The sequence below is a fragment of the Quercus robur genome, chromosome 5 (genome assembly GCF_932294415.1).
Source record: "Quercus robur chromosome 5, dhQueRobu3.1, whole genome shotgun sequence".
NCBI lineage: Eukaryota > Viridiplantae > Streptophyta > Magnoliopsida > Fagales > Fagaceae > Quercus > Quercus robur.
In genome coordinates, this window is record NC_065538.1 from 29,725,708 (window position 1) to 29,752,068 (window position 26,361).

The 26,361-nt window shown below is 34.4% G+C and overlaps 1 protein-coding gene across 1 annotated transcript; it reads left to right on the forward strand.

Moving 5' to 3' along the window:
- Window positions 1-2,433: 2,433 nt before the first annotated feature.
- On the forward strand, window positions 2,434-23,157 carry LOC126725735 (disease resistance protein Roq1-like). The gene is made up of 3 exons (XM_050430604.1): window positions 2,434-2,963; window positions 20,153-22,150; window positions 22,775-23,157. Exons 1-2 carry the CDS (start codon window positions 2,467-2,469, stop codon window positions 22,125-22,127), a joined length of 2,472 nt encoding a protein of 823 aa, XP_050286561.1. The 5' UTR covers window positions 2,434-2,466; the 3' UTR covers window positions 22,128-22,150; window positions 22,775-23,157.
- Window positions 23,158-26,361: the final 3,204 nt, after the last annotated feature.

The following is a 26,361-nucleotide window of genomic DNA, read 5'->3' on the forward strand; positions in this document are numbered from 1 at the left end:
CAGCTTCAATCTCCCAAAAAAAAAAAAAAAAAACCATAAAATAGCAATAGTAAAGCAAATCAAGTGTACCTTTCCCATAAAATGAAAAATTGTCCCAGAACTTAAAAAGAAGAGTATTGATTATTTCAAGAAGAACCAAAAGCATGGAAACAGTGTTCTCTACTTTCCCCCTTTTCTTCTCAGCAATATTGCTCCAATCCGATCCAATCAATGTGTGGGATATGGTTTTAGTTTTGTTAATATATATCTCTAACAAATTTTAAAGAAGGATTGATAAGTATATTAGTCCAGAATCTAGAAAAGGGGAAAATGAAACTGAAATATTGAGGCGGAACTAGAGCACCAATGTTACGGATCTGGGTTGCATTGCGTGAGAGGAGCTGAGCTTGGTTGGGTCGGGAAGGAGGGTTGGCTCGTGGCCCTCACCCTCACCCACAAGTCCATTATACTCGTCCTCAGATTCGGCACTTCTTCGCCTGATTATCGTGTCAAGATCCGACCCAAAGGAGATGGAGGATGTGAGAGAGAGAGGAAAGAGGCGTTGATGGTTTTGAAGATAAAGAGAGAGAGGGGTGCCATCACTGCCGTGCACGTGCGAGAGAGAGAGAGAGAGAGAGAGAGAGAGAGAGAGAGGTGTTGAAGGGGTTTTGAAGAGAATTTTAATTGTTGCCGTGTGCTTGAGGGAGAGAGATTAGAGAGACAAATAGAAATCATTAACGTTAGAGTTGACAGAAGTTAGAGAGACAGATAGAAATCATTAACGTTAGAGTTGACAGAAGTTTTCTTTTAGCGCACATGACCTTGCATATGTGTCTCTTTTTTTTGTTTGACATCTGTCCCTGTATGCAGCAACTGCTGCAACCTTGTATGCAGGAAATCCTTGTCCTAAAATAAAATAAAATAAAATAAGTAAGAAAGAAAGAAGAAGTAGACCGGACCGCCGCCAGTCATTATCGTGGGAGTTCGGAGCCCAGTTAAAAGGCTAAAAAGTAGTTGTGATTGTGCTACTGACAATCACACACACAAAAGGAAAAGAAAAACCCCTCACTTCGAGCCCACCACAGCACAGGCATACGATATAAAGGAAAGAAAAAGGCTTTAGCTTTAGGAGAAAAGGTATAGTATGCGATAAAAAAAGGAAAGTTTATGACATAAAGTGGAAAATCTGTCCCTCTAAACTCTTACTGATAAAAAAAGGAAAGAAAAAGGCTTTAGCTTAGAAGAAAAAAGAAAAAGAAAAAAAGCTTTAGCTTTAGGAGAAAAGGTCATAGTATGCAAGATTCTATATTACTAAGTAATTAGAAGAATGATAGACTACGTACATAGGTTTAGGTTACATCAATTATTATTATATTATAAAGATGAGGACCAAGGGCGGTTCCAGGACTTCGAGTTAGGGGGACTTAAGTATAAAAAGAAATTATTATGAAACTCCAATTAGTATTAATAAATCAAGACAGTCAATTTGACTAAAGAAACAAAATATTTCTGTATCAGTTGATACCAGTATGTCGTTTTGGAATTACCGCTACTTTAATATATATATATATATATATTTATTGCACATTATATAATATCAATATATTAACCTAATATATAGTAATATAAAAATATATTATACTTGAACTAGAATTCTATTATCTTTTAGTAATTATGGACCAATTTACTTTAGTTTTCCCACCCATTGAGCCACCTACAAGCCAAGTTTTCTGTTTTTGTTTTCATCTGATTTATTCTCCTCCGCCCATTCCTTATCTTCTAGACCTTTCTTCTTCTTTTCTTTTTTTTTTTTTTTTTTTTTTTTTTTTGGACCTTACCATATTCACACAATTTAATCATTTTTATTTCTCCCCTCTCCTTCTTTAGCTTGTTTCTCTTTCTTAATTTCATCTTCTTCATTTTTCTTTATTTCATCCATTGTAAACCCTCTCTCTCTCTCTCTCTCTCTCTCTCTCTCTCTCTCTCTCTCTCTCTCAAGTGTCCTTCAAAATATCAATTATGCATGTATCTGTAAGCTCAATCTGCTATTATGTTGTGTTGTAATGACACTGCCTCTTTGCCTTTCTTTTCAGTTCAGTGTCTCTCTCTCTCTCTTAGTATAGGTCTTCTTTTTTTTTTTTTTTTTTTTTTCCTCCTTTGGGAATTTGATGGAAGGATCAAAATTTTAAATTTATAGCCTAGTTTTGTTTCAAAAATTTAAAGGGTTGGGCTTTTTCTATTTTGGTAAAATTGGTAGATTGGGTTTAATTATTTCTTAACTTTGCTATTGGTGATTTTGTTATTGGGCTTATTTTTTGGAGCTTGCTATTTTTAAGGGAGCCTAAGTGTAAATTTATTGAACAAAAATGCTAAATTTGTGTGTGTATATATGTATATATATATATAATATTTTTTTTCAAATTTTAGCCAAAGCATGGTTCCATCCTTGACAAGGACAATGCAATTTGTGCTTCTTGCTCATCATAAATGAGTGAATCTATCATGACTATGGCTTCCTCAACTAACCATCATAAATGGAAGTATGATGTTTTCTTGAGTTTTAGGGGTGAGGATATCCGTAATAACTTCACAGGTCATTTATATAACTATTTGCTTCGTTCTGGTATTAGCGTCTTCAAAGATAGTGAGAAGCTTAGGAAGGGGGAAGAAATTTCTCCAGCTCTTCTCACAGCAATTGGAGAGTCCAGATTCTCACTTGTCATATTCTCTAGAAACTATGCATCATCTACATGGTGCCTGAACGAACTTGTTGAGATTCTTCAATGTGTGAAATCAAAGAGTCATCTTATGCATCCCATTTTTTATGATGTTGATCCATCGGACCTTCGAAACCAGAAGGGGAACCTTGAAGCAGAGTTTGACAAACATGAGAAAAGATTCCAATCTAACCTTGAAATTGTTCAAAAATGGAGGAATGCTCTAACTGAAGCGGCCAATTTGTCTGGATGGCATTTAGGAAACAGGTAACCACTGTTAACCCTTTATTATTCATTTTTATGATATATTTTAAAGCACATAATTTAGGAAAAATACAGAATATAGGTCATAATACAAGTTTGATTCCACTTTGGTAGTGGAAAAATAATCTTTAATTCCTATTTTTTTCGTGAAAAATGTTAATACCTCTTAAGTAAAGGTAGTATTAAGGAAATCAAAGTAAACAAGTGAAAATAAGGTAAATGACGAAGTTAAACTTAGAACTGGGTCGACCCAAGTGTTAATTGCGAGTCGGATCAACTGAGAGAGAGAGGTGACGCTCTCTATAAGTCCCTATACATAAGTTCGGTTGACTAAATGTTGACCAAACATCACCTGAGATTATATAAAATTGCATTTTCTGCAATTTTGTGGCCAAAAGTTGTACCATTTAAAATATAAACGTTTGTGAATGTTAGAAAAAAGTTTCAAATTACTTTTTTTTACGATTATAGCACTTTACCCGTGATAAATAAGTGATTGTAACTCTCATTTTCAATAAACTCTCCCTTGATTTTCTCTTAGAAATACAAGAAATTTTGAGTGTATTCTCCAAAATTGATATTTATAAAACCCAGTAGATTTGATTCTATTCTAGAAACAAATTTGTTGTAACCCTTTAAAAACTCTTGTAGGGGAAAATATTGTAAAGGAAAACATTTACTTTGTGCCCCTAGGTCATCAGATTTTCTGTTCACCTCTAAGTTACTTTGATCTTTCTATTGTTCTTTTTTATTTTTATTTTTTTTAAATCTTTTATTCTTTTAAGTACTATCATTTCATAACATTAAATATCCTCTAGTGTTTTCATTAATATTTTTGAGTCTTAATGAAAATAAATAAATAGACTATTAAATTTAATAATAACAAACAGCAACAAGACACATAATTCTAAATAAAAAAATATTTCTACAGTTCCATATATTACATGTTTATAAATCAAACTTATATTTATAAGTTATAGTCAAATAAAAGATTCCATTAAATCTAATAATGTCCTCAAAGCCACAAATGAAATTCAAAGTTAAAGGTGCAAGAGAAAATTGCTTTATTTAAAAGTCCTTACTTGAACTCAAGTCAACAACTAGAACTCATCGTCATACAAGAGAGGCAAAAGTTAAAAATGAGAAATGTTATTGGTAGTGGACAGTTTGCTTTTATTAAACTGTTTTTATTTATTTATTATTAATATAAATTTTATAGAGGGCCATTTGAGCAATTATTTTTTGGAGATTGGTTGTTCAATTCTTTTTAGGAGAGCTAAAAGTTTTCGCTAAAAGCTTTCTAAGCTAATTGGTTGGCACTTCTTGATGTTTTTAATGAAAATATCCAAAATTTAAATTCCTCCACATACAACCACTTATTGAATAATTAAAAAAATAAATATATATTTTTGGGATGAGATAACTCTAATTTCTGGTGATCAAATTTTATTTTTAGGTCTAATATTTCAAGGAAAAGTTATTAATATATATATATATATATATATACACATTATGAAAAATTAAAAAAAAAAAAAATTTGGGAAGGTGGGGGAAGGTAGATCCCCTGTTAAAATATATGTTTAGTTTCTGAAAAATTATCTACATATGACTCGGCCTCTTAAAATTTTTGCGTGTGAAGTTAATCCATGTGTTCTCAAAACATTTTATTTTGGCTTTGGTTTTTCTCTATCTTGTATCGATCATTTGTTGATATTCTATTAAATATTAAAATGGTAATCAAATGGTAATAACATTTTTTTTTTTTTTTTTTTTGCCGTGCCATATGTTTGAGCTTGAAAATCTATCTTTCCTTCTCATACTATCTACCTATGGAGGGAAAAAAAAAGAACAATTTCAAAACTAAAAAATAACTAGTAATACATTTCTGAAGTATCTTGGATCTGTTATTCTTGTTTGATAATCGAAAGGAGAAAACTGCTTTGGAAGCGAAAAGTGACAAAAGACAACGTTATAAAGATGCTTTGTATTTTAGAACTGGTTAGCATCAAAAGCGCTAATAGAGGTTTATTTTATAATTTATAAATACTTTTTTCCCATACTAGAATATCCAAGAAATAAAATTAATGATCAATGTTTATTTATTTAACTATTAATATGGAAATTATCCCAAAAAATATATTTTAATATGGAGAAGAATGGATGTCATTACCAACTAAAATTTGTTATAATTAGATTATAAAAAAAATTGATATAATTATTATTTAGGTTTTCAATATTTCTGGAGTCTTATAGTATCTTCTTTTATTGGCAAAATGCAAATAACACCTTTTAAATTTGATTGATTATTATTTTAGTCACTTTTTTTTTTCTTTTGGAGGGAAAAAAAAAAGGGGGACTCGCGTGTGACAGTCATTGTCCCACGTCCCATGGTACAATTGGGTAAGCTCATGGGTACCACCAACTCGAACTGGAGCTCGGAAACTCCGAACTCACACACACCCCAGACTCTATTGGTTTTTGGGACTTCCAAAAATTATAATTACAGTCCTCGTGAGAACTCGAACCTGGGATATTGTGAAGTCTCAGTAGTCACCTACCAGTTGTACCACACCCACTGGTGGTTATTATTTTAGTCACTTAAGTTTCATTTTTATCATTTTAGTCTATTAACTTTGCATTAGTTGTCAATGTTAGTCTTTTTGTCATAAACTACCCTTAACCATTAAAAATTAACACTTTTAATATGAAAAATTTATTAATTTTTATCAAAAAAAATCATAAACATCAACAATAGTAATTTTAGGCAAGATTATGGAACACCCAGCAATTTGATCACACAGCAGATTTACCCAACAAATTTAAAAAACTCAAAATACTCCGTATATCATTTTTGCAATGTTGAAGAGAATTACATCTACCCAAAATTAAAAAGTCAAGATAACTCAAATAGGAATTAGGAAATAATAAAACCCAAGAGAAACGGATCAGTTGATAAATAGAGAAATAAAAAAAGAGAATATGGGGAAAAAAATGGAAGCTACTTTTGGATCTTTGGACATCAAACAAGTTGGTTAAGCAAGGCGAATCCATTCCAAGCTCATTTTTGCAGAAGCTTCACCGTGAATAGGTAAACCTCCTGTATAAGCCTATGATCAAATTACAAAATTTAACCAACAAAATAGGTAGAACTTGCAATGCTGCATAAAAAAGAAAAGAGAAGCAAAATAATTCCAAGGAAACAAACAGAGCATAAGCTAAGAAAGAAAAAGAACATAGAGAGTTTACTTTAAGAGAATTAATGTAACAACCCAAGAAAAAATGCTAGCCACATCTACGCTATACCTCAAAAGGACTAATCAAAATTTAAACTCTTTGTAATTGTTAATAAAACCCAAATCTACCCAGTAAATGGCCGATGTAGGACTCATCGCACACCCACACACATCACATAATCAATCAAATTCGGATATCACAATCTCTCCCACTTAAATCCTTAACGTCCTCATTAGGGCCCATTTTGTGGACTATTATTTCCGAGCCCACATGGGGTTATTGTGCCAGCTCTGATACCATATGTAACGACTCAAAAAAAAGTACTAGCCACATCTACGTTATACTTCAAAATGACTAGTCATAATTAAGGCTCCTTGTAGTTGTTAATAAAGCCCAGATCTATCTAATAAATACTCGATGTGAGACCTATCACACACCCATACACATCACACAATCAATCAAATTGGGGCATCACAATTAAAGCCCTTCTTGAGATTGATTTCAAGCTCCATCATGGTGGTGGCCTCACTGGTTGTAATCACGGTGACCATGACATGTATGGTAGCAATGACAATTTAGTTAGGTTTTTGCTAACATAAATTCATCGGGTTGGTGGCCCATAGAAGCCTGAGTTTGGGCAAGCTAGTCATTCGACAAGAAGAGACTTTACAAGTTGAGATAACTGGAACCCACAACAATTGGTCAAACTTAAATGATATAATTTTTATTTTTACCTATTTTATTTTGTTGGAGAGAGAATATCTTGGGGAGCCTCTAATTGAGTGGTTATATAAAATATAAGATACCACTTAACTCAAAAACTTAAATTTATGAGTTTGGTCTAATTATATTATATTAATCCTCACTCTAACTCCTCATTCTCATCAATAATTAAAAAAAAAAAAAACACTCACCCTTTTCATTATTATTCAACGTCAGACGTCTATTGTAATTTTTGCCTTCCATTATTATTACTAAACTAGCTTGTAACTCATGCAAACACATAGATGCATTTAAAATTAAATATAATTTTATTATAAAAATATAAATTATTATTTAAATTATTAAAAAATAATAGCATATAACACATGTATACATATAGATACATTTAAAATTAAACACAATTTTTATCATAAAAATATAGATGATATGGTAATTAAAAGCAAGGAAGCTTAGAAACATTTAGAGGATTTATACGAAGTGTTCAAAGTTTTAAGAAAATATCGTTTGAGGTTAAATGCCTCGAAGTGTGCATTTGGCATTGGTTCAAGAAAGTTCCTCAGCTATATCATCACTCATCGAGGGATAGAAGTAAACCCCAACCAATTCACGGGGATATAATGTCTACAACCTTCGAGGAATGCTAAAGAGTAAAGAGGTACAACGCCTTACGGGAATGGTCACGGCCTTGAACCGATTCATCTCTAGATTAGCTGAACATTGTAAGCCATTCTTCTAGCTCCTAAAGAAATGGAGAGACTATATATGGACACCTAAATGTGAGGGGGAATTCCAAGGACTAAAAAATACCTGACAAAGGCTCCATTACTCTCACGGCCTGAGAATGAAGAAAACTTGTACAAGTATCTATCATTATTAGACCACGTTGTTAGCGCAGTCCTTATTAGAATAGAAGAAGGGTTTCAAAACTAGTGTATAACGTAAGCAAAATATTACTTGAAGCTGAAGGTAGATACCTTCCCTTGGAAAAGATCACCATGGTTCTGGTGCATGCAACCAGATGGTTGCCACATTATTTTCAGGCCCACACAATCATTGTCCAAACTGAATACCCACTACAAGCACTTTTAAGAAGAGATGAGTTTTCTGGTAGGATCGTTTAATGGGGAACTGCTTTGTGAGCCTATGATATCAAGTATTAGCCCCACACGTCAATTAAAGGATTTTATGGCCAAATTTACCCTGGAGAGCATGGGAAAGAATCTCGACTTGAACCAAGTGTGTGATGTGATCTCGGATTCAAATCCATTGTAGGAAATTTACATTAACAGAGCATCCAACTCTCGAGTGGTCCTCATCTCCCCCGAGGGAATTTCTCTTAAACGATTGATAAGATTGGAGTTCTCAACATCTAATAATAACAAGTGAGGGCTACCAAGATAAAAATATTATGTGACTCTTAATTAGTTACCAATTAGGTTAACAGAGAGTTTGAAACTTAGGATGAAAGGATTGTAAAATATTGGACCGAAGTGAAGGCATTACAAAAACAGTTCGAGCAAGTTTTTGTTATTTTGATACCTCAAGGAAACAACAATCATGTAGATTCTCTAGCAACTTTGGTCTTCTTGGTCAAAAGTTTATCACTTTGGGTAATCATTGTGAAGTCCTTAACTAAACCTAGCATGGACCACTTAAATGGTGCTCGGGTAATGGGTATCCATCCTGGCCCATCCTGGCCCTAATTGGATGGATTCTATCATGGCATATATTAAAGAAGGAATGCTCCCTAAAGATAGTTTTGAAGTAGAAAAAATCAGGCGCAAAGCTCCAAAATATTGGTTATTAAGGGAAGGGAAGCTTTACAAACGCTCATATATCGGTTTGTGCCTGCTATGTGTTCATCCAGAAGTAATAGAATTACTTCAGGAACTACATGATGGAATTTGTAGTAGTCATACTGAAGGGCATACCATAGCTCACTGAGCAATTACCAAAGGATACTGGTGGCCAAACATTCAAAGGAGCTCCCAAGAATACACCAAGAAATGTGATTAGTGCTAAAGATATGCTCCTAACATACACCAGCTAGGTGGGTTTTTGAATCCATTGACAAGTCCGTGGCCTTTTACCAAATAGGGGCTGAATATAGTGAGACCTTTCCCTAGGGCCACAAGAAATCGGAGACGGTTGTTAGTAGCTACTGATTACTTCACTAAATGAGTTGAGCTGAGCTGCTGGCCAATATCAGAGACTTTGATGTAAAATGCTCTATGTGGAAGAATATAGTGACTAGATTGAGAGTCCCTCAAACCCTAATATCAAACAATGGACTGCAATTTGACAACAAAATGTTTCGTAGATATTGCACTGATTGGGAATCACCAACCAATACTTAACCCCAACCTACTCACAGGGCAATGGACAGGCTGAAGTTACCAACAAAACAATCGTTAATGGTCTGAAGAAGAGATTGGATGAATCTAAAGAGAGGTGGACCTAGGAAGTTCCGAGTGTGCTATGGGCTTTTAAAATAACTCCAAGGAGATCCACCAGAAAAACCCCCTTTTCTATGACTTATGGATTGGAAGTTGTAATACCTACAGAGGTCAGAATGACAATCTCTATGACAAATGATTTTGAACAGAAGAGCAATGACTTAACACTATCCAAGAAGCTGGACATGGTAGAAGAAATAGAGAGGTTGCAATGATCAAGTTAGTTGAATACCAACAAATAATCAGCCGTGGTTACAACAAGAATGTGAAGGCTCGAAAGTTTGTCCCTGGAGACTTGGTACTTAGGAAAGTTATGGGGAACACCAGATATTCGAGCTGGGGAAAGTTGGGTCCAACTTGGGAAGGTCTATATAGGGTCACATTAGTTGCTAGAAAGGGAGCTTATAGACTAGAATACTTAGATGAAAACCCAGTCCTTCGACTGTGGAATGTATATAACTTAAGGAAGTACTTTTACTAGTAAAGTTCAATGGCTCGGATTATAAAACCCTAGGATACAAGACCATGTCTTTACCTTGGGTGTATCCTAAACAGAACTTTCTACTCAATTCTATCCTGGGGTTATTAGGAGAAGAGGGAAGGCCAAACAGATGGACGCTTAAGCCCATTAAGGCCATAAATCATCAGCATTCATACTTGCATTAAACGGTAATAAAACATAAGATAACACTTGCAAAAATTGATCCTCATAAAAATTATTTAACCACGAAAAAGATACTGCATTCACTAAAGTAAAGATAGTTTTGAATGGATACAAGATAACAAACATAAAACCCTAACAAAAATTATACGTTATAAACCCTTAAAAAAATTTTACAAATTTATAAAATTAAAAGAAATATCATGCAGTAGGTTGACCCCACCTCCTTGGCGCCCCTACCTTGAACTTTTGGATCCTCATCTTGAACCCCCTCTCTCACCTTTGGTGATAGCTAGCACATCGGGAAGATAATTGTTCGGAATGGGTATCTCCTCCTCATTCTAAAGCACTAAATCAGTAGCTACCTCTTGTTTGTCCAGAGCACTGGTCCATTCTTCCACAAATGCTTGAAAGAAAGATTTTTGGACCAAAGGCCGAAGATACTCCTTGGTGAACTCTTAATCATCCAATAGGCCTTCTGAAGTTCATCACCATGAGTAATGATCCTCCCCTCTAGCTCAACATTTTTCCCTTCCAAGGCCTTTTAGGCCTCCAATGACTTCTTAACTGCATCCCTAGCCTCCCCCATGCCTTGATAAGTTTGCAAATAAAAATCATTGTTAGAAGTGTAAAAAAGATAGTAATAATAGTGGTATGAGAAACATTAGCAAAAAGGACAACAATTGAAAAATAAGATAAAATGAAATTAGCCTAATTAATACCAACCATTACCACATTCCTCTTTAAGGCTAAGAGCATCCCCTACCCTTCCATTGTCTTCTAGTTCTCCATATCTGTAGGAAGAAAAAGGGCATTTCCTATTCAATCAGCCTCCTTTCCGACATGCCTGTCTGCCCAGGGCCTAACACCTTTGGTAGATGGAAGAGGAGCTCCCTCCCTGACAAAATCACATGTGTAGGGGGGAGGATCAGGCTTGGATGACCCTCCACCATTCGGGGAATCTTCAACACTCATTATTTGCAAATGATAAGTAGAAGGCTGAACTGGTACCATTGTCATGGCCATCAGGACCTTAGTATGAAGAGTTTTGCCATTCTTTGATGGGACATCACTTGGGAACCCCCATGTGGCCTTTTAGCTTCAGGAGTAGTCTTAGGAGTAGCCATAGAGGAAGCCCTTAAAGCTTTGGTTCTCAGTGCTCCATGGAGGTAAACAATGTCCGAAATCACCATTTGATAAGACATCTCCAAACCCAGATTTTCATGGAGAATCACCTCAGAAACGATGAGAGTAAATCTTGAAGGGGCTTCTAGAATAACTGTAACCGAGATTGGTATAGCCATGGACACTTAGAGATCCACGTTTGTGAAGGGAGGAGGGCAATCACTACGCCATGAACATTATTCCATCTCTTCAAGCTCCACTAGTGACGAATAAAAGTTCTTCAGATGGACGCCGATATGGGGTAGCCGATAATCACCATTACTGATTATGTGTTATCATTTTTGAAAACAAGGGTACATGGGCCTGTATTCGAGAATCAAATGAGTAGCTTAGAGTTGGCCGTCCGTATGAATGTAGATCTCGAACCAAAGCAACCTGTTGAGTTGGTTAACATCAACAAGATTGATGTTTCTCTTGTGGGAATGCAGGTTTGCAAAGAAGGAAACATATTTGCAAATTTAATAATAATAGTAATAGATAGATAAAAACAAAAAAGAAAAAGAAAAAAATGATGGTGAGTGAATGAAAATCCTACAGACCTAGTTACTGATGTTAATAGGGTAAGAGAAATGATCAGATTGCCAATTCCTCGAGATAACGAGGTACCCCCATCCGTGAGTTTGTTAGAGTTAGGTAGGCAAGAGATCATCTTAACTAGCCAGTGGCGGGCCTTGAGATTCCAGCACGATCTAAGGGCCTCAGATTTACGACTATTTTGTAAGTTATAACATAATTGATGTCATGGAGAGTAAGATTCAAGCCTAATTGTTTGTTCAGTGTATCTACAACATTGACTACTCGAAAAACGTTAGGTACACACTGGTCAGGATAGTTTTAAATATCTAAGAAAGTTTACTAAAAGATCATTCATTAGTATCTGAACCCTCCCTTTATAAAAGCAATCAATGGGATAACTACCCTCCCAAAGCCTCCATTTTGAGCAATATCACCTTCCTCACATGGCCTAATTTCTTCATCTTCAGGTCTATTATACCAAACTTTGAAAGAAGCAATACCTTCAGAGGAACTAACTAATTGGGCAAGCTTACTCATAGTATTGACTAAGAAGACGAAGAAAGGAAACGAAAGCCAAATAAAAAAAGGGAAATAAAAAGAATAAGAACTAAGGGACTTACAAGAAAACAGATTATCAAAGCCTGACTAGAGCGTAAAGAGGAAAATTTTCTTCAGAGAAAGAAAGGAAGGAAGCGGAGTGAAAGTGACAAAAAATGGGTAAAAGGGGTCTTAAATAGTAGAAAGGCGGGAAAAATTTTGCTCCAACTCTTGGGTTTCCCTCCATTACACACTCCATCTTTCGACATCCACCACATAGATGCTGACAAGTGGCGTGGCAATTCAAAAATTGAAAGGACATTTTACATCCCATTTGATAAGCCAAGAATGTATTGACCCCTTGTAATAAATTAATCAATCAATTAGTTAAGTTAATTAATTAATTCAATTAGCATGCAATGCATGTGGTAGCATAAATAAATCATCAAATAACTAAATGCAACAGAAATTAAATTTGACACGGTGATTTGTTTACGAATGGGGAAAACCTCTAAGACAAAAATCCTACCGGGTGATTTTAAGGTCGCAGTACCTTATACTAAACTAAAGTTGAACCCTTACCCTAATATCCAATTGGATTTGTTCTGTAGCGACAATCTCTTCTTTCAATGCATGATTCACAGTACGTGAATAACCAATTAATGCACGAATCTAAGTACATGACTAACAACTAACTTGATAAGTATATTGGCTGCAAAGTTCTTTAATTCATCAACACGATGAAGATCATGAAACTCCTTAGTTACAAAACCCTGTGGCGTATAAACGCAGCAGCTTCTTCAAGAGGAAGATGCTTGTGAAAAACTTTTGCACTGAGTTGCATCAGCTATGATGGTCCTTAAAATAATCCTTATATATGTTTAGGTTTGTGAGAAAAGAAGCCTAAACAAATATACATGGATTGGTGTATTTTCAATTTACACAAACACACACTTTTTTGTATTTTTCATTTTTTTTTTTTAATTTTTATATGAAAAACAAAATAAACAAAACTGAAAAGAAAAAAACAAAAACAAATTAACCAAAACAATGCATAAAACTAGATGCAAATGCATGGAGAAGAAGGAGGAGAAGAAGAGATCAATCCGTGGACATGACACCAATGTTTTGGCGAAGGAATTCAAACCGTTTGCTGTCAAAAGGTTTGGTAAACAAATCAGCCTTCTGATCATTAGTGTGAATAAACTCAAGAGTAAGAATACCATCTTCGACAAGCTCCCTAATGAAGTGATGTTGAATCTCTATATGTTTAGTTCGAGAACATTGAACCAGATTCTTAGAGATGTTGATGGCACTGGTATTGTCACAGTAGATGTTAAGATGTTCTTGACAAATACCATAATTATAGAGGAGTTTTTGTATCCATAGAAGTTGGGTGTAACAGTTACCAGCAACAATGTACTTAGCTTCTGCAGTGGATAAAGAGATGTAATTTTGCTTTTTGCTCATCCAAGAGACAAGATTATTACCCACATAGAAACAACTCCCTGATGTACTCTTTCTATCATCAGCATTCCCAACCCAATCAGCGTCAAAGTACCTAGCCAAGACAGCATTTGTGTCCTTGATGTACCACACACCAAAGTCGATAGTGGTTTTGACATATTTTATGATTCTTTTAAAAGCAATCATATGAGACTCTTTGAGATTAGCTTGATATCCAACACACACTCCCACACTGTAACTAATGTCAGGTCTACTAGCAGTAAGGTAAAGAAGACTACCAATTATACTTCTATAAAGAGATGGATCAACACTTTTTCCTAACAAGTCAAAAGTGAGTTTAACATTTGGGCTAATAAGAGTTCTAACAGAACTAGCAGATTCTAAACCAAACTTTTTCATAAGATTCTTAGCATATTTAGATTGAGATAGGAATATACCTAAATCTTGTTGACGAATTTGCTATACAAGGAAGTGAGTCAGCTCTCCAATCATGCTCATCTCGAACTCGGCTTGCATGACTTTTGAGAAGTTATGGGCAAGTTCATCCTTAGTTGATCTGAAGATGATATCATCAACGTAGACTTGAGCAACTATCAACTCACTGTCTTCCCTTTTTATGAAGAGAGTTTGATCTGCTTTTCCTCTTGTAAACCCATGTGACACCAAATATTGTGTGAGACGATCATACTAAGCTCTGGGGGCTTGCTTTAACCCATAAAGTGCCTTTTTGAGGTACAACACATGATCCGGGAACTGTGGATCAATGAATCCTTTTGATTGAGCCACATAAACATCTTCTTTAAGCATCCCATTCAAGAATGTAGTCTTCACATCCATTTGATAGAGCTTGAACCTCAAGTGACATGTTAGGGCTAGAAGAATTCTGATGGACTCCATACGGGCTACCGGGGCAAATGTGTCATCATAGTCTACTCCTTCCATTTGTGAGTATCCTTGAGCTACAAGACGAGTCTTATTGCGGATCACATTACCCTCTTCATCAGTTTTATTGCGGAATATCCAATTTGTGCCAATGATGTGCTCACCCTTCGGGGTTCAACCTATGACAAATAATAAGAATAGGACACAAAGTTAGCAACACATTTATCAACTGTACCCTTTCTTAGTGTAAGTTCATTCATGTTTCCCACAATAACTTCAGGAGGATGATTTAATTTGACCCTAGAGGAAGGTCCTATCTCTTCATGGGTTTCAGCATCAAGTGAGGTAGAAAAATCTGCTGAGTCTTCTACAACACTTGGATTATCTGGAGTACTAGATGATACGAGCTCTTGTTTAATAATTTCTTGACCTTCTCTAGGTTCGAGAGGAAGAATCTCTTTGCGAAGTTCTTCACCAAATTTTTCAGAACCAGCATCTGAAGATTCATCAATAACAACATTTACTGTCTCCATTACCTTCATGGTTCTTTTGTTGTATACCCGATAAGCCTTGCTTGTAGAGGAGTATCCTAGAAATATTCCTTCATCACTTCGGGAGCCAAATTTTTCTACATTCTCTCTATCATTGAGAATGACACAAGTACTTTCAAAGATTTTGAAATACTTAACATTAGGCTTCCTTCCCTTCCATAACTCATATGGAGTCTTCTTGGTACCGGGTCTAAAGTACATCCTATTAACCGTATGATAAGCAGTATTAATGGCTTCTCCCCACAAGTTTCTAGCCACATCCTTGTTGTGCAACATTGCTCTAGCCATCTCTTGAATAACCTCGTTCTTCCTTTCTACTACACCATTTTGCTGAGGAGTAATAGGAGCAGAGAATTCTTGAGATATGCCTGATCTTGTACAAAAGGATTCCATATATGAGTTCTCGAATTCTTTACCATGATGACTTCAAATTCAATCAATCTTCAAGCCTTTTTCATTCTGCAATCTTGTGCACAAAGCTTCAATGTGCTTAGGAGCATCAGACTTGGATCATAAGAGAATGACCCACTAGTGAAGCCGTCTACCACAACCATGATGTATCTTTTTCTACCAATAGACTCGATTTTGGTTGGACCCATAAGATCCAGATGTAGTAGCTCCAATGGTCTGGATGTAGCAGATGTCTGAGTGCTCAGATGTTTAGTCTTAGTTTGTTTCCAAAGTTGACATGGTCCACACACCACATTTCTCAATCTACTAAGCTTAGGTGTCCCAAAAACTAACTCATGCTTAGATATAATTAAAAGATGTTTGTAACTAGCATGTCCCATCCTTTGGTGCCATAGATCTTCATTTGGTAAACAAATACTATTGCACACAATATCAACATCTGGAACCAAGCCATAACAATTGTTTAAAGTGCAGACACCACTTATGAGTTTCTTTCCAGACTCATCCATGACAAGGCATTTTCCCTTTGAGAATAATACCATAAAGTCTTGATCACATATCAACAGGTTCACTTTCAAACCCTCTACGTATAGAACATTTGCAATGTCTGGTAATCCTTGTAGAGAGATGATTCTCTTTCCTTTAATCTGTGATTTTCTCCCATCACCAAAAATGACATTACCACCTTTCTTAGACTCAAAAACCTTGAAGAGAGATCGTTCTTCAGTCATGTGTCTTGAGCAGCCACTGTCAATGTACCACAAACACGTGTCCATAACTTTAAATGCAGACTTCATCATAAAGCACACTTCGTGCTTAGATGACAGATCAATGGGAATGGTATTTTGTCTCATTTGCCTTTTATGAACTAAATCTTTAACTTTCACTCTTCTCAGATGAACTCTTTTGCACATTTTCATTTTGAGACAGTCTAGTTTCCTCTTTGCCAAACTGAGATCTTTTCCAATAGTCATCATAATAGAATTCAAATAACTTTTAGACTTGAATTTTCTGATACACTCAAACAAGTAGAGTTAGAAAAACAAGAAGAGTTAGAAAAACAAGATATATTTGAAAACAAAGATCTCTTCAAGCCGATTGCAGTCATGACGACAGGGGTCAATGGATCACATAACAAAGATTAACCCTAATCAGAGTGTGCCTACTCTAATACCACTTGATAGGCCAAAAAACATATTGACCCCTGGTGATGAATTAATTAATTAATTAATTAGCCAAATTTATTAATTAATCAAATTAACATGCAAAGCGCATTGTAGCACAAACAAATCACCAATTAACTAAAGTATGTAATGGAAAATAAATTGACATGATGATTTGTTTACGAATGGGGAAAACCTACACTGCAAAAACCCCACTGGGTGATTTTAAGGTCACCACTTCCGAGAATCCACTGTTATCAAAACAAGCGATTACAAGTAAAGGAATCACAGTACCTTATACTAACCTACAGTTGAACTCTTACTCCAATACCCAATTGGACTTGTTCTATAGTGACAATCTCTCATTTTCAATGCATGGCTCCCAGTACATGACTAACCAATTGCGCAAATCCTAGTACGCGACTTGATCACCAACTAGAAAAGAATGTTGACTGCAAAGTTCTTCAGTTCATCTAGACGATGAAGATCATGAAGTTGCTTGGTCACAAAACTCTAAAGTGTACAAAACACAGCAGCTTCTTGAAGTGAACGAATAATTAGGGCAAACTAGGTTTTTGGTCTCACTTTTCTTCATACTTATGCAATTGTGCTCTTGTGCAACTTCTATAACCTTTTATGGCTCTTAAAATAATCCTTATATATGTTTAGAGTTGTGAAAAAAGAAAGCCCAAACAGACATTCATGGATAAATAAAAAATAAAACTGAAAAATCTATTTCGGGCTGAAACAGCTCTCTTGAAGCCTCGATAGATGCTAACTATCAAGTTTTAATGAACAACACTTTCTGACTTGGTTCTTGGACAGACTTGCATGACTTTAACACTTGAACTTGAAATCTTGTTTTTTGAAGCATTAAACACATCCTAAATCTACCCAATTACAAGTAAAGTGCGTTTTTTCAAAGGATTAGTCAATTACATAAAATAATGACATATGTTTCTAACATGTGAAACACATATGTCCTAACAATAGGAATAGCCAACTCTAAATGACATATGTTTCTAACATGATTCACATACGTTCTAACACCATTTAATGCACAAACAGCTGCATTCCCATCAATGTCAGACAAAGATCTCGAGGTAACCCCCAAGATAAGACCATGATCTCATCCCATGAAGTTAATGGGCATGAGATCATGGGGGGCTATTGTAGTGGGAAAAATATTGGACCTTAATGTAACGAGATAAATACTAGGTTCATTTCAACATAGGGCCAAACAGTGGAAACAAATCCAACACTGATTGGCCTATACTAGCAATGTATGTGGGCCTCAGATTGTTGATCAAGCTCAGTGACCTTACAGGCCCAGTGTCGAGACCTTGTCCGAACCGTATCCATACTACTGAGGTAAATCCCACAGAAGGTACTTTTTTTGGGGTATATAGCTTTTTGATGTTTCTTGATGATTCCACAACTGTCTCCACATTAATGAAGGTCACCTGCCTGGCACCACTGCATTTAATGTAGAAGGGCAAGTCTTAACAATAAAAAAGCCCCTGAAGTCTCCACTCATGATGAAAAACCAAGAAAGAAGAGTCCAATAAGACTAGAATTTATCTAGGTTAACCCCTGAACAGTAAGGAAGACTTCAAAAGTCTCCGTTCAAGATGAAAAACCTAGAAAGAAGAGCTCAATAAGACTAGAAGTTATCTATGTGAATAAAGACAAAATACGAAGAAGAAAGGGATGACTCATATAAAAGAGAAAGAAGAGAAGAGGAACAACACACAAAATATAGGAAGAGAGAAAACAATAAGAAAAACACTCAAGAGAGATCCATGTAACACATCATACTTGAATTAATGAAGTGATTTTGATAATTTACATGTTCTTGTCCAAATTTCCCATTGTGGATCAATATCAACCCATAATATAAATTAATTGTACCACATGTGTTGCTTAGTATTCTAAACCACAGAATTAGGGAACATGTTCCTACAAACATGAATGGATTTTTATATTTTATAATACTCTCAAGTTATATATATATATATATATATACACTCTCTCTCTCTCTCTCAATTTCATCTTTGTTTATTTAATTTTGTCCCTCATGGAGTCAAATTCTAGGTCAGGGTCCATTATGAGTTTTTAAAATCCTCTCCCACCCCAATATTTGTTATAAAAAATAATGAATTTATATTAAAAAATTTAGATAATGCCCCCTAATTATTATTTTTTTTAATTGTATTATATTCATGTAAATTAGTACTGCATTATTTTTTTTCCCCCCTGTTATTACTCTAAAAATATGCATAGCCCATGAAACAAAAATGTATTCAAGGAATATATTCCTATGAATATATGATCTTTTGTTTTTTTTTTTTGAGGAACAATATATGAATTTATTTAAATGAGTAATGTGCCATTTTCTCTTCTTATTACTCTTATTACATTTATATTATACATAGCTCATTAAGATAGAAATTATCAATATATATATATATGAGAGATGCTACGTTTACAACATTTTCACAACAAATCACAGGTGATTAGTTGTTATTGATTCAAATTTGAAAATAGCACTAAAATTACTTTTTTGCTCTAACAATAACAACCAGTAACAACCTGCCACTTAGGGTTGTTATAAAAATGTTGTAGACATATCATTCTCTCTCTCTCTCTCTCTCTCTCTCTCTCTCTCTCTCTCTCTCTCTATATATATATATATATATATATATTCCTAAAAATCGGTAAGTAAATCTATTTAATTGACGCATTCTTTGTTTTCCGAAAAGAAAAACTTTTTTTTTTTTAAATTGAATTAAGAGAATTAAAGATTCGGACTTTATGCTTTTATCGTTTGAAGAATGACAACGGTAGATTTTGTGATTATGAGTAAGAGATCATTATTGCATTTGTTATGAATGAAATATAAGGTTTTCCATTTGTTTTTATTATGGTAATGTCTTTCTTCTAATGACTTGTATATGTTAAGGTGTGTGAAGTACCGTTTATTCTCTAAATTACTTAAAATTGATTGAATTTCATATTTTCATTATATTTAAAGCTATCTATATGCTCTCACTGTATAACCTATGGTTTGTTTGACAAAAGATCTTGATCTAAAATATTTAAAGAATATTAATCTCGAGTAATATAACTTAAAAGCTATTTCCCAATTTAGTGATTTATAAATTTACTGGATGAAACAAAATAATGGTTTGACGAATATAAATACTAACTTAGTTGACTTAAATATTTTTTTTATATATAAGAAATTAAAATATGTTTTTGTAAAACAAGTTTTTTTTTTTTTTTTTTAAGAAACTTGTGAAACAAGTTCATTTTGATATTTCTCTCAAAACAAGTTCATTGTGATATGTATTTTTGTCACTAAGTCTAACTTACTATACGTTTTTCATTGTTCTATTGTTGACAGGGATGATGAACCTGAGTTTATCCAAAAAATTGTTAAGGATATTTCTGGAAAAAAATTGAACAGTACAAATGTAAGTATTGCTAAACATCCGGTTGGGATAGATTCTCACTTGCAAAACATCAACCGCCTTTTGGATATTGATCATTCAGAGGAGGTTCGCAAGGTTGGGATTTATGGATGTAAAGGAATCGGAAAGACAACAATCGCGAAAGCTATATATAACTGGCATGCTAGTCAATTTGATCGTTGTTGCTTTCTAATGGATGTTAGAGATAGGTCTAAAAACCAGTATCAAATTGTCAAACTACAAAAATTGCTACTTCATGAGATCTTAGGAGAGGATTTGGAATTGGGCAATATGGATAGAGGAAGCACTGTGATTAAGGAAAGGCTTTGCCATATAAAGGTACTTATTGTGATTGATGGTGTGGAGGATACAGATCCAAACCCTTTAGACAAATTGGCAGAAAAACTTGATTGGTTTGGTCCTGGAAGTAGGATAATTATAACGACGACAGATAAACATTTATTGGATACTCAGGATGTTCAATTAACCTATAAGATGAGTACAATGGATCGAATTGAAGCCATTCAACTCTTTAGTTGGCATGCTTTTAAAAGAAACAAGCCTATCCCGGATTACATGAAACTTGTAAATGTTGTAGTACGTTTCACTAAGGGCATTCCATCAGCTCTAGTGAAAATGGGTTCTGATTTGTGTTCTAGAAGCATGGATTATTGGGAAAGAAAATTACTTGGAAACAATGAAATTGAGCCAGAAGGTGAAAAAAGCACCAAAATTTGGATTGTACTAAGCAAGTATGTCGAGACACATTATAATGATGAAACAAGAGAAATGCACCCCAATTTGCAAGAACTTTTCAAAGGAGCTTTGGAATTCCCTTCTGATGTGCACCCTAAGTTTGACATGAATATACTAAAGCAATGCGATGATGTAGATTGGAAAGATGACGATTTTGATTTACAAAAAATCAAATCTGAGCAATTTGATGATGAAGCCTCACATCCAGATTCTGATAGAACTCGAGATGATGAAATTGGCAAGCAAGGGGTGAAAGCTCGGCAAGGTCAAAGTGAAAACATATATGCTGGCAAAACTCGAGATTTTGGAAAGGGATGTCAATCGATGAATGCTTTCCAAGCTGGAACCGAAAACCCATATCATGGTGAACTTAGTGATGATGCTGCTGCTAAGCAAGGTGGATTTGATAACACACATTATGGTGAACCTGGAGATGATGACACTGCTTGGAAAGGAGGAAACGGTAACACATACGATAGTAAACCTGAAGATAATGATGTTGTGTTGCAAGGTGGAACTGATGACTCATATGATGATCAACCTGTAGATGATGATGGTGCAGGTGGAAGGGACAACCTATATTATGGTGAACCCGGAGATGATGACTCTGCTGGCCAAAGTGGAACCAATGACCCATATTGTGGTGAACTTGAAGATGATGATGTTGTTGAGAAAGGTGGCAATTATAGCCCATATTATGGCGAACCTGGTGATGATGGCGTTGCTGAGTATGGTGGAAGTCATGGCCCATATGATAGTGAACCTGAAGATGATGATGCTGCTAGGCAAGGTGAATACGATGGCCCATATTATGGTGAATCCGGAGATAATGACGCTGCGGGGCAAGATGGAACCGATGACACATTTTATGGTGAACCTGAAAATGATGATGCTGCTGTGCAAGGTGGAAACGATGATCAATATTATGGTGAACTTGAAGATGATGACGTTGGTGGCCAAGGTGAAAACGATAGCCCCTATTATGGTGGTGAAACTGGAGATGATGACGTTGCTGGCCAAGGTGATAATGAAACCCCATATTATGGTGAAGCTGGAGATGATGATGTTGCTGGGCAAGTGGAAAATGATAGCCCATATTATGATGAAGCTAGAGATGATGAAGATTCTGGAGAGGGTGAAGACAATAATTGATATGCAGAAAGATATGAGTATCGGTAAGGTTTAAATGAAAACCCCATATCTCGTAGACGACGTAGAGGTTTAAATTATAAAAGGTATTTATATAATAAAGTTAAGATTTTTTTTATATAAAATAATAAATTAAAAATTAAAAATTAAAATATATATATTTATAAATACAAATAAAAGATAAAAAGAAACTATTGTAAGTTATGTTCCGAAAGCATATGATAGAAACAAAATATATATATATATATATTAATTAATTTTAATTATTATATGACTTATAATAACCAAATTAAAACTTCTTTGATTCAACCAAAAAAGAAAAAAAGAAAAAAACTTCTTTGAAATTTTTAATAATTAAGTTTTAGTCAAAAGTTTAACTAAGACAAAATTACGTTAATAATCTAATAAATTTATATTTTTATATAAAAAAATGGAATGATTAAGGACATGGAGATTGAACAAGATGTGTGTAATCTAATATTCGTTTATGACATAGTAATTATTTGATATACCTTTGATGTTAATAATGATTTCATATCCAAATCACATATGGTTTCAATATTCTTTCAAAACTTATTTCCTGAGCATTTTCTATATACTGTATATAGTGACTTCCCCCTTGTGCTCACCTCCCTTCTGTTGGATTGCAGATTGTTACATGGCGAGAGGCCGATTTTTGTGCAGATCAGTTGCAAAAAAAAAAAAAAATGTTTGCCCAAAGGGCTTGTCTACAGCCCTGTTTTGTAATTTTCCTTAATCTGCAGATGATGTCCAGCTTTGGTGTTAGGGTCGTGTGTGTAGTGTGTTAGTGTCTTGTTTCATAGCTTAGTGTCTTGTGTGTAGTATAGATGAAGTTCAGTCTTGCGTTTGTTTATGTTGTTTATTTCGTCATTTGGGTTTTGTTTGTAAACTTGTTTGACGTTCTCTGCCTTTTGTTTATATACATAAATAAACATCCCTTTCATGCAAAAAAGAAAAAAAGAAGAGATTAACTGGAAGCATAATGAAATAAGATTAGGAGTTTTCTTCGCCAGTTGATTATGCTTCAAGATCCAGTTGTAAATATTGTAATATTATCTTTTTCTTTTTTAAGAAGAATATTGTGATATTATCTTAATTATAGAATAAATAAACCTCTTGCACTATCATTTGTTATTGAGGCATGTGTGGGATATGTTTGTTTGTTGTGAGCACGATGCATCTATGCTCATGGTATTTGGTACACATTTATATTTTGATCACTAGCTATTTGGTTATTGGAATATTTGAGGCTTATGTTATGCTTTGAAATCAAGAACTCTAGAAGGTTTTGATATATCATGTTTTTTGGTGCACATTTATATTTTGATCACTAGCTATTTGGTTATTGGAATATTTGAGGCTTATGTTATGCTTTGAAATCATGAACTCTAGAAGGGTTTGATATATTAGTAATTGCTTATACTATTGGGAGTATGAACTCTGGTGCAATTTAATATTTTAAATATTTCTTGTCGGTGATGCTTTATTTGATTTAATTTTTTTAAAACTTAAATGTGTTACCTTTGAAAATTGATATTATATTCTCTAACTATAAATTTTGAGACTGAAAATTTTGGATATTATTTCTTTAATTGAACTTTTTATATTAATAATCTTATTGAATATTTTTATATACAAAATGAAAGCATCATACGATTGTATGTATTATCCTGATGCACTAAGTTGAATTGGATGCGAAATAACAATCACGTCCTCATACTCCATGTTTTTTACTCGGGGCATGAGAATTATCATTTCACATGAGGCACTTATTATAGTTTTATTGTAAAATATGAATTTATGTGAGATAAAAAAAAGTCACATTAATAGTTTATGTAACAACTTTCAGTAAGGTTTTATAAGCTTATAAAACCTTACTGAAAGTTCCCTCCTAGGTTAAAAAAGTAAAAAAGAAAGGAAAAAAAAGAAGAAAAAAAAGTGAGTATATGCTTGGACTTAAAAGTTAGAGAGTATATATATTAACTAGTAATCAATCTCCAATTTCTATATGGGGGTAGGGATGTAGATTCAACTATTGCTTGACAAGTGTTCAATTCTGAACTCGGTTAGAATGAAGTGAAATCTGCCCAACTGCTTTTAGTTACGCACGTGGGCCTCATTTACTGATTATTTCCGCTGGGTTTTGATACGTGGGCTAGAGCATTTCAGGTGGGCCTTGTCTTTGATTATTCTGTTACTTGGGCTTGCACCCTTGATCTAGCTCTTTGGGCCCTATAAGATAAACAATATTGTCATGGGTAGGGCTATACCTGTACATGGTGCGGTGCGGCCAATTTTGGAGGGGCTTTTCTGCACCGCACGTACAGGGGCAGTTTTCCCTCATACCTAACTGCACCTCACTTGTGGAGGAATGATAACCGGTCTATACAAGGTGTGGTGCAAGATACCGGTTCAATGCAGTTGGTTCGGCTAATTTTCCATTCTCTCAAGAACCAAACACAATGCACTTAACAACCTCAAATCACATCATGATCATTTAAAAAACCAAATATTCCAAAAAAAAAAAAAGAACAAAAGAAAACAAATAATTAAGCACAAACAAATTCACAATTTTTCTCTCAAACTTACCCCATTTAAAATCACAAAAAACCCAAATAAAAATAAAATAAAACAAACCCATAAAAGATCAAACAAAACCATTGAAAATAAAATACATAAACAAACCTAATAGGAACATCCAAAGTTAGAACCATTACTAGAAACTCCTAAGAATGTTGTGACAAAAAGGAGAGTGAGGATGGTGAAACTCCAAGAAACATGGCATCAAGCTATAGATTGTGGTGGTAGCAAGCAGTAGAGGTTGAGGAGAGAGATAGAGAGAAGAGGTAACTGGGAGAGGGAGACTGAAGAGGGAGAGAAGAGAGAGGTGGGTAACGTAAATAAACCTAGGGTTTAAAATTAAGCCAACTAAAATGACATCATTTTATTTTTAAATCTGATAGTGGCGTCATTTTGGAACTGATATTAAATTTATATCAAGTATTAAAATGATGTCGTTTTAGTACTACATTAATTATATATATATATATATATATTTAAAAAAAAAAACCCTAGCATTTTTCTTAACCCACCACATAGCGCTGTTTTCTTTTTCTTCTTCTACCTAGCGTCTTTTGCTTTCATGCATTGTCTGAGTTTTCTTCTCTTTGCTGAAACATAAAACTATATACACTAATATTTGTTAAATTATAGTGTGTATATATATATTGGTGCAGTGAAGTTTCTTGTTGCAGTGCAAAATAGCCACCACTTGCCACACCAGTAGTCTTCGGTTTGCCCAGATCGCCACCAACTACCGCATCAGACACCTACAGTAGGTCTTTGAAGTGGTTGGATCAGTTCGGCATTGATTGTTTTCATTGGCTTTAGTTGGATCCTGAACAGGCCTACTCATGGGTTTATAATATATGGGCTTCCACAAATTACTGTCACGGTTTTTTGAATATCAATGAGATAAATAATAATTGTCATAGTTTATATACACATGGTTAAGTTTGCACTTAAATCATGTGGGATACTTGGATTGTAACATATAATGTTACGTATATTAATTTGTTAGGAAAAAGATTAATGATTATTTATTTTATGTTTGTAGGGAATTACCATGTTTAGGTATCAGTTAAGATAGGGATTAGTGGTATTTGAATTTTATTTAGATTGTACTGTTAGTGTTGGTGGTGTCCTAATTTTAGGAACATGGCTATTTTGGCCATAAGTTTAGGAGAAGTGCTCAATTATTTTAATTTTTTAATGTTACATTGTTGTATTTAAATAGATTGAGTTATTTTCAATTAAACATATTAAAGAAGTTTAATCAAGTTGGATCCAAATTGATTACTAGAGGTCAGAATTTCGTTGGTCAAATCCAAACTTACCCTTTGTTTTCTTTTTTTCTTCTTACATATCAAGTGGTTCATTAGAACCAACCAAATTTCTATTTATTTATTCTCTAAATATTTATTTTCTCCCTCCTTAAAAATTGTGTACATATCATATAGTATGAGATAAATAATAATAGTCGCCATGTATCATCAGTTTTGGGCTTCAAATAAAATGTTCGCCAAACAATAATTGTCCTGGGCTTTGTAAATTTGTAAAAATTTTCCAAGCAATACTAGTCTTGGGCTTTAAATAAAATGTTTGCCAAATAGTAATCGGTTTGGACTATGAATATATTATCAAGCAGTGATCGTCT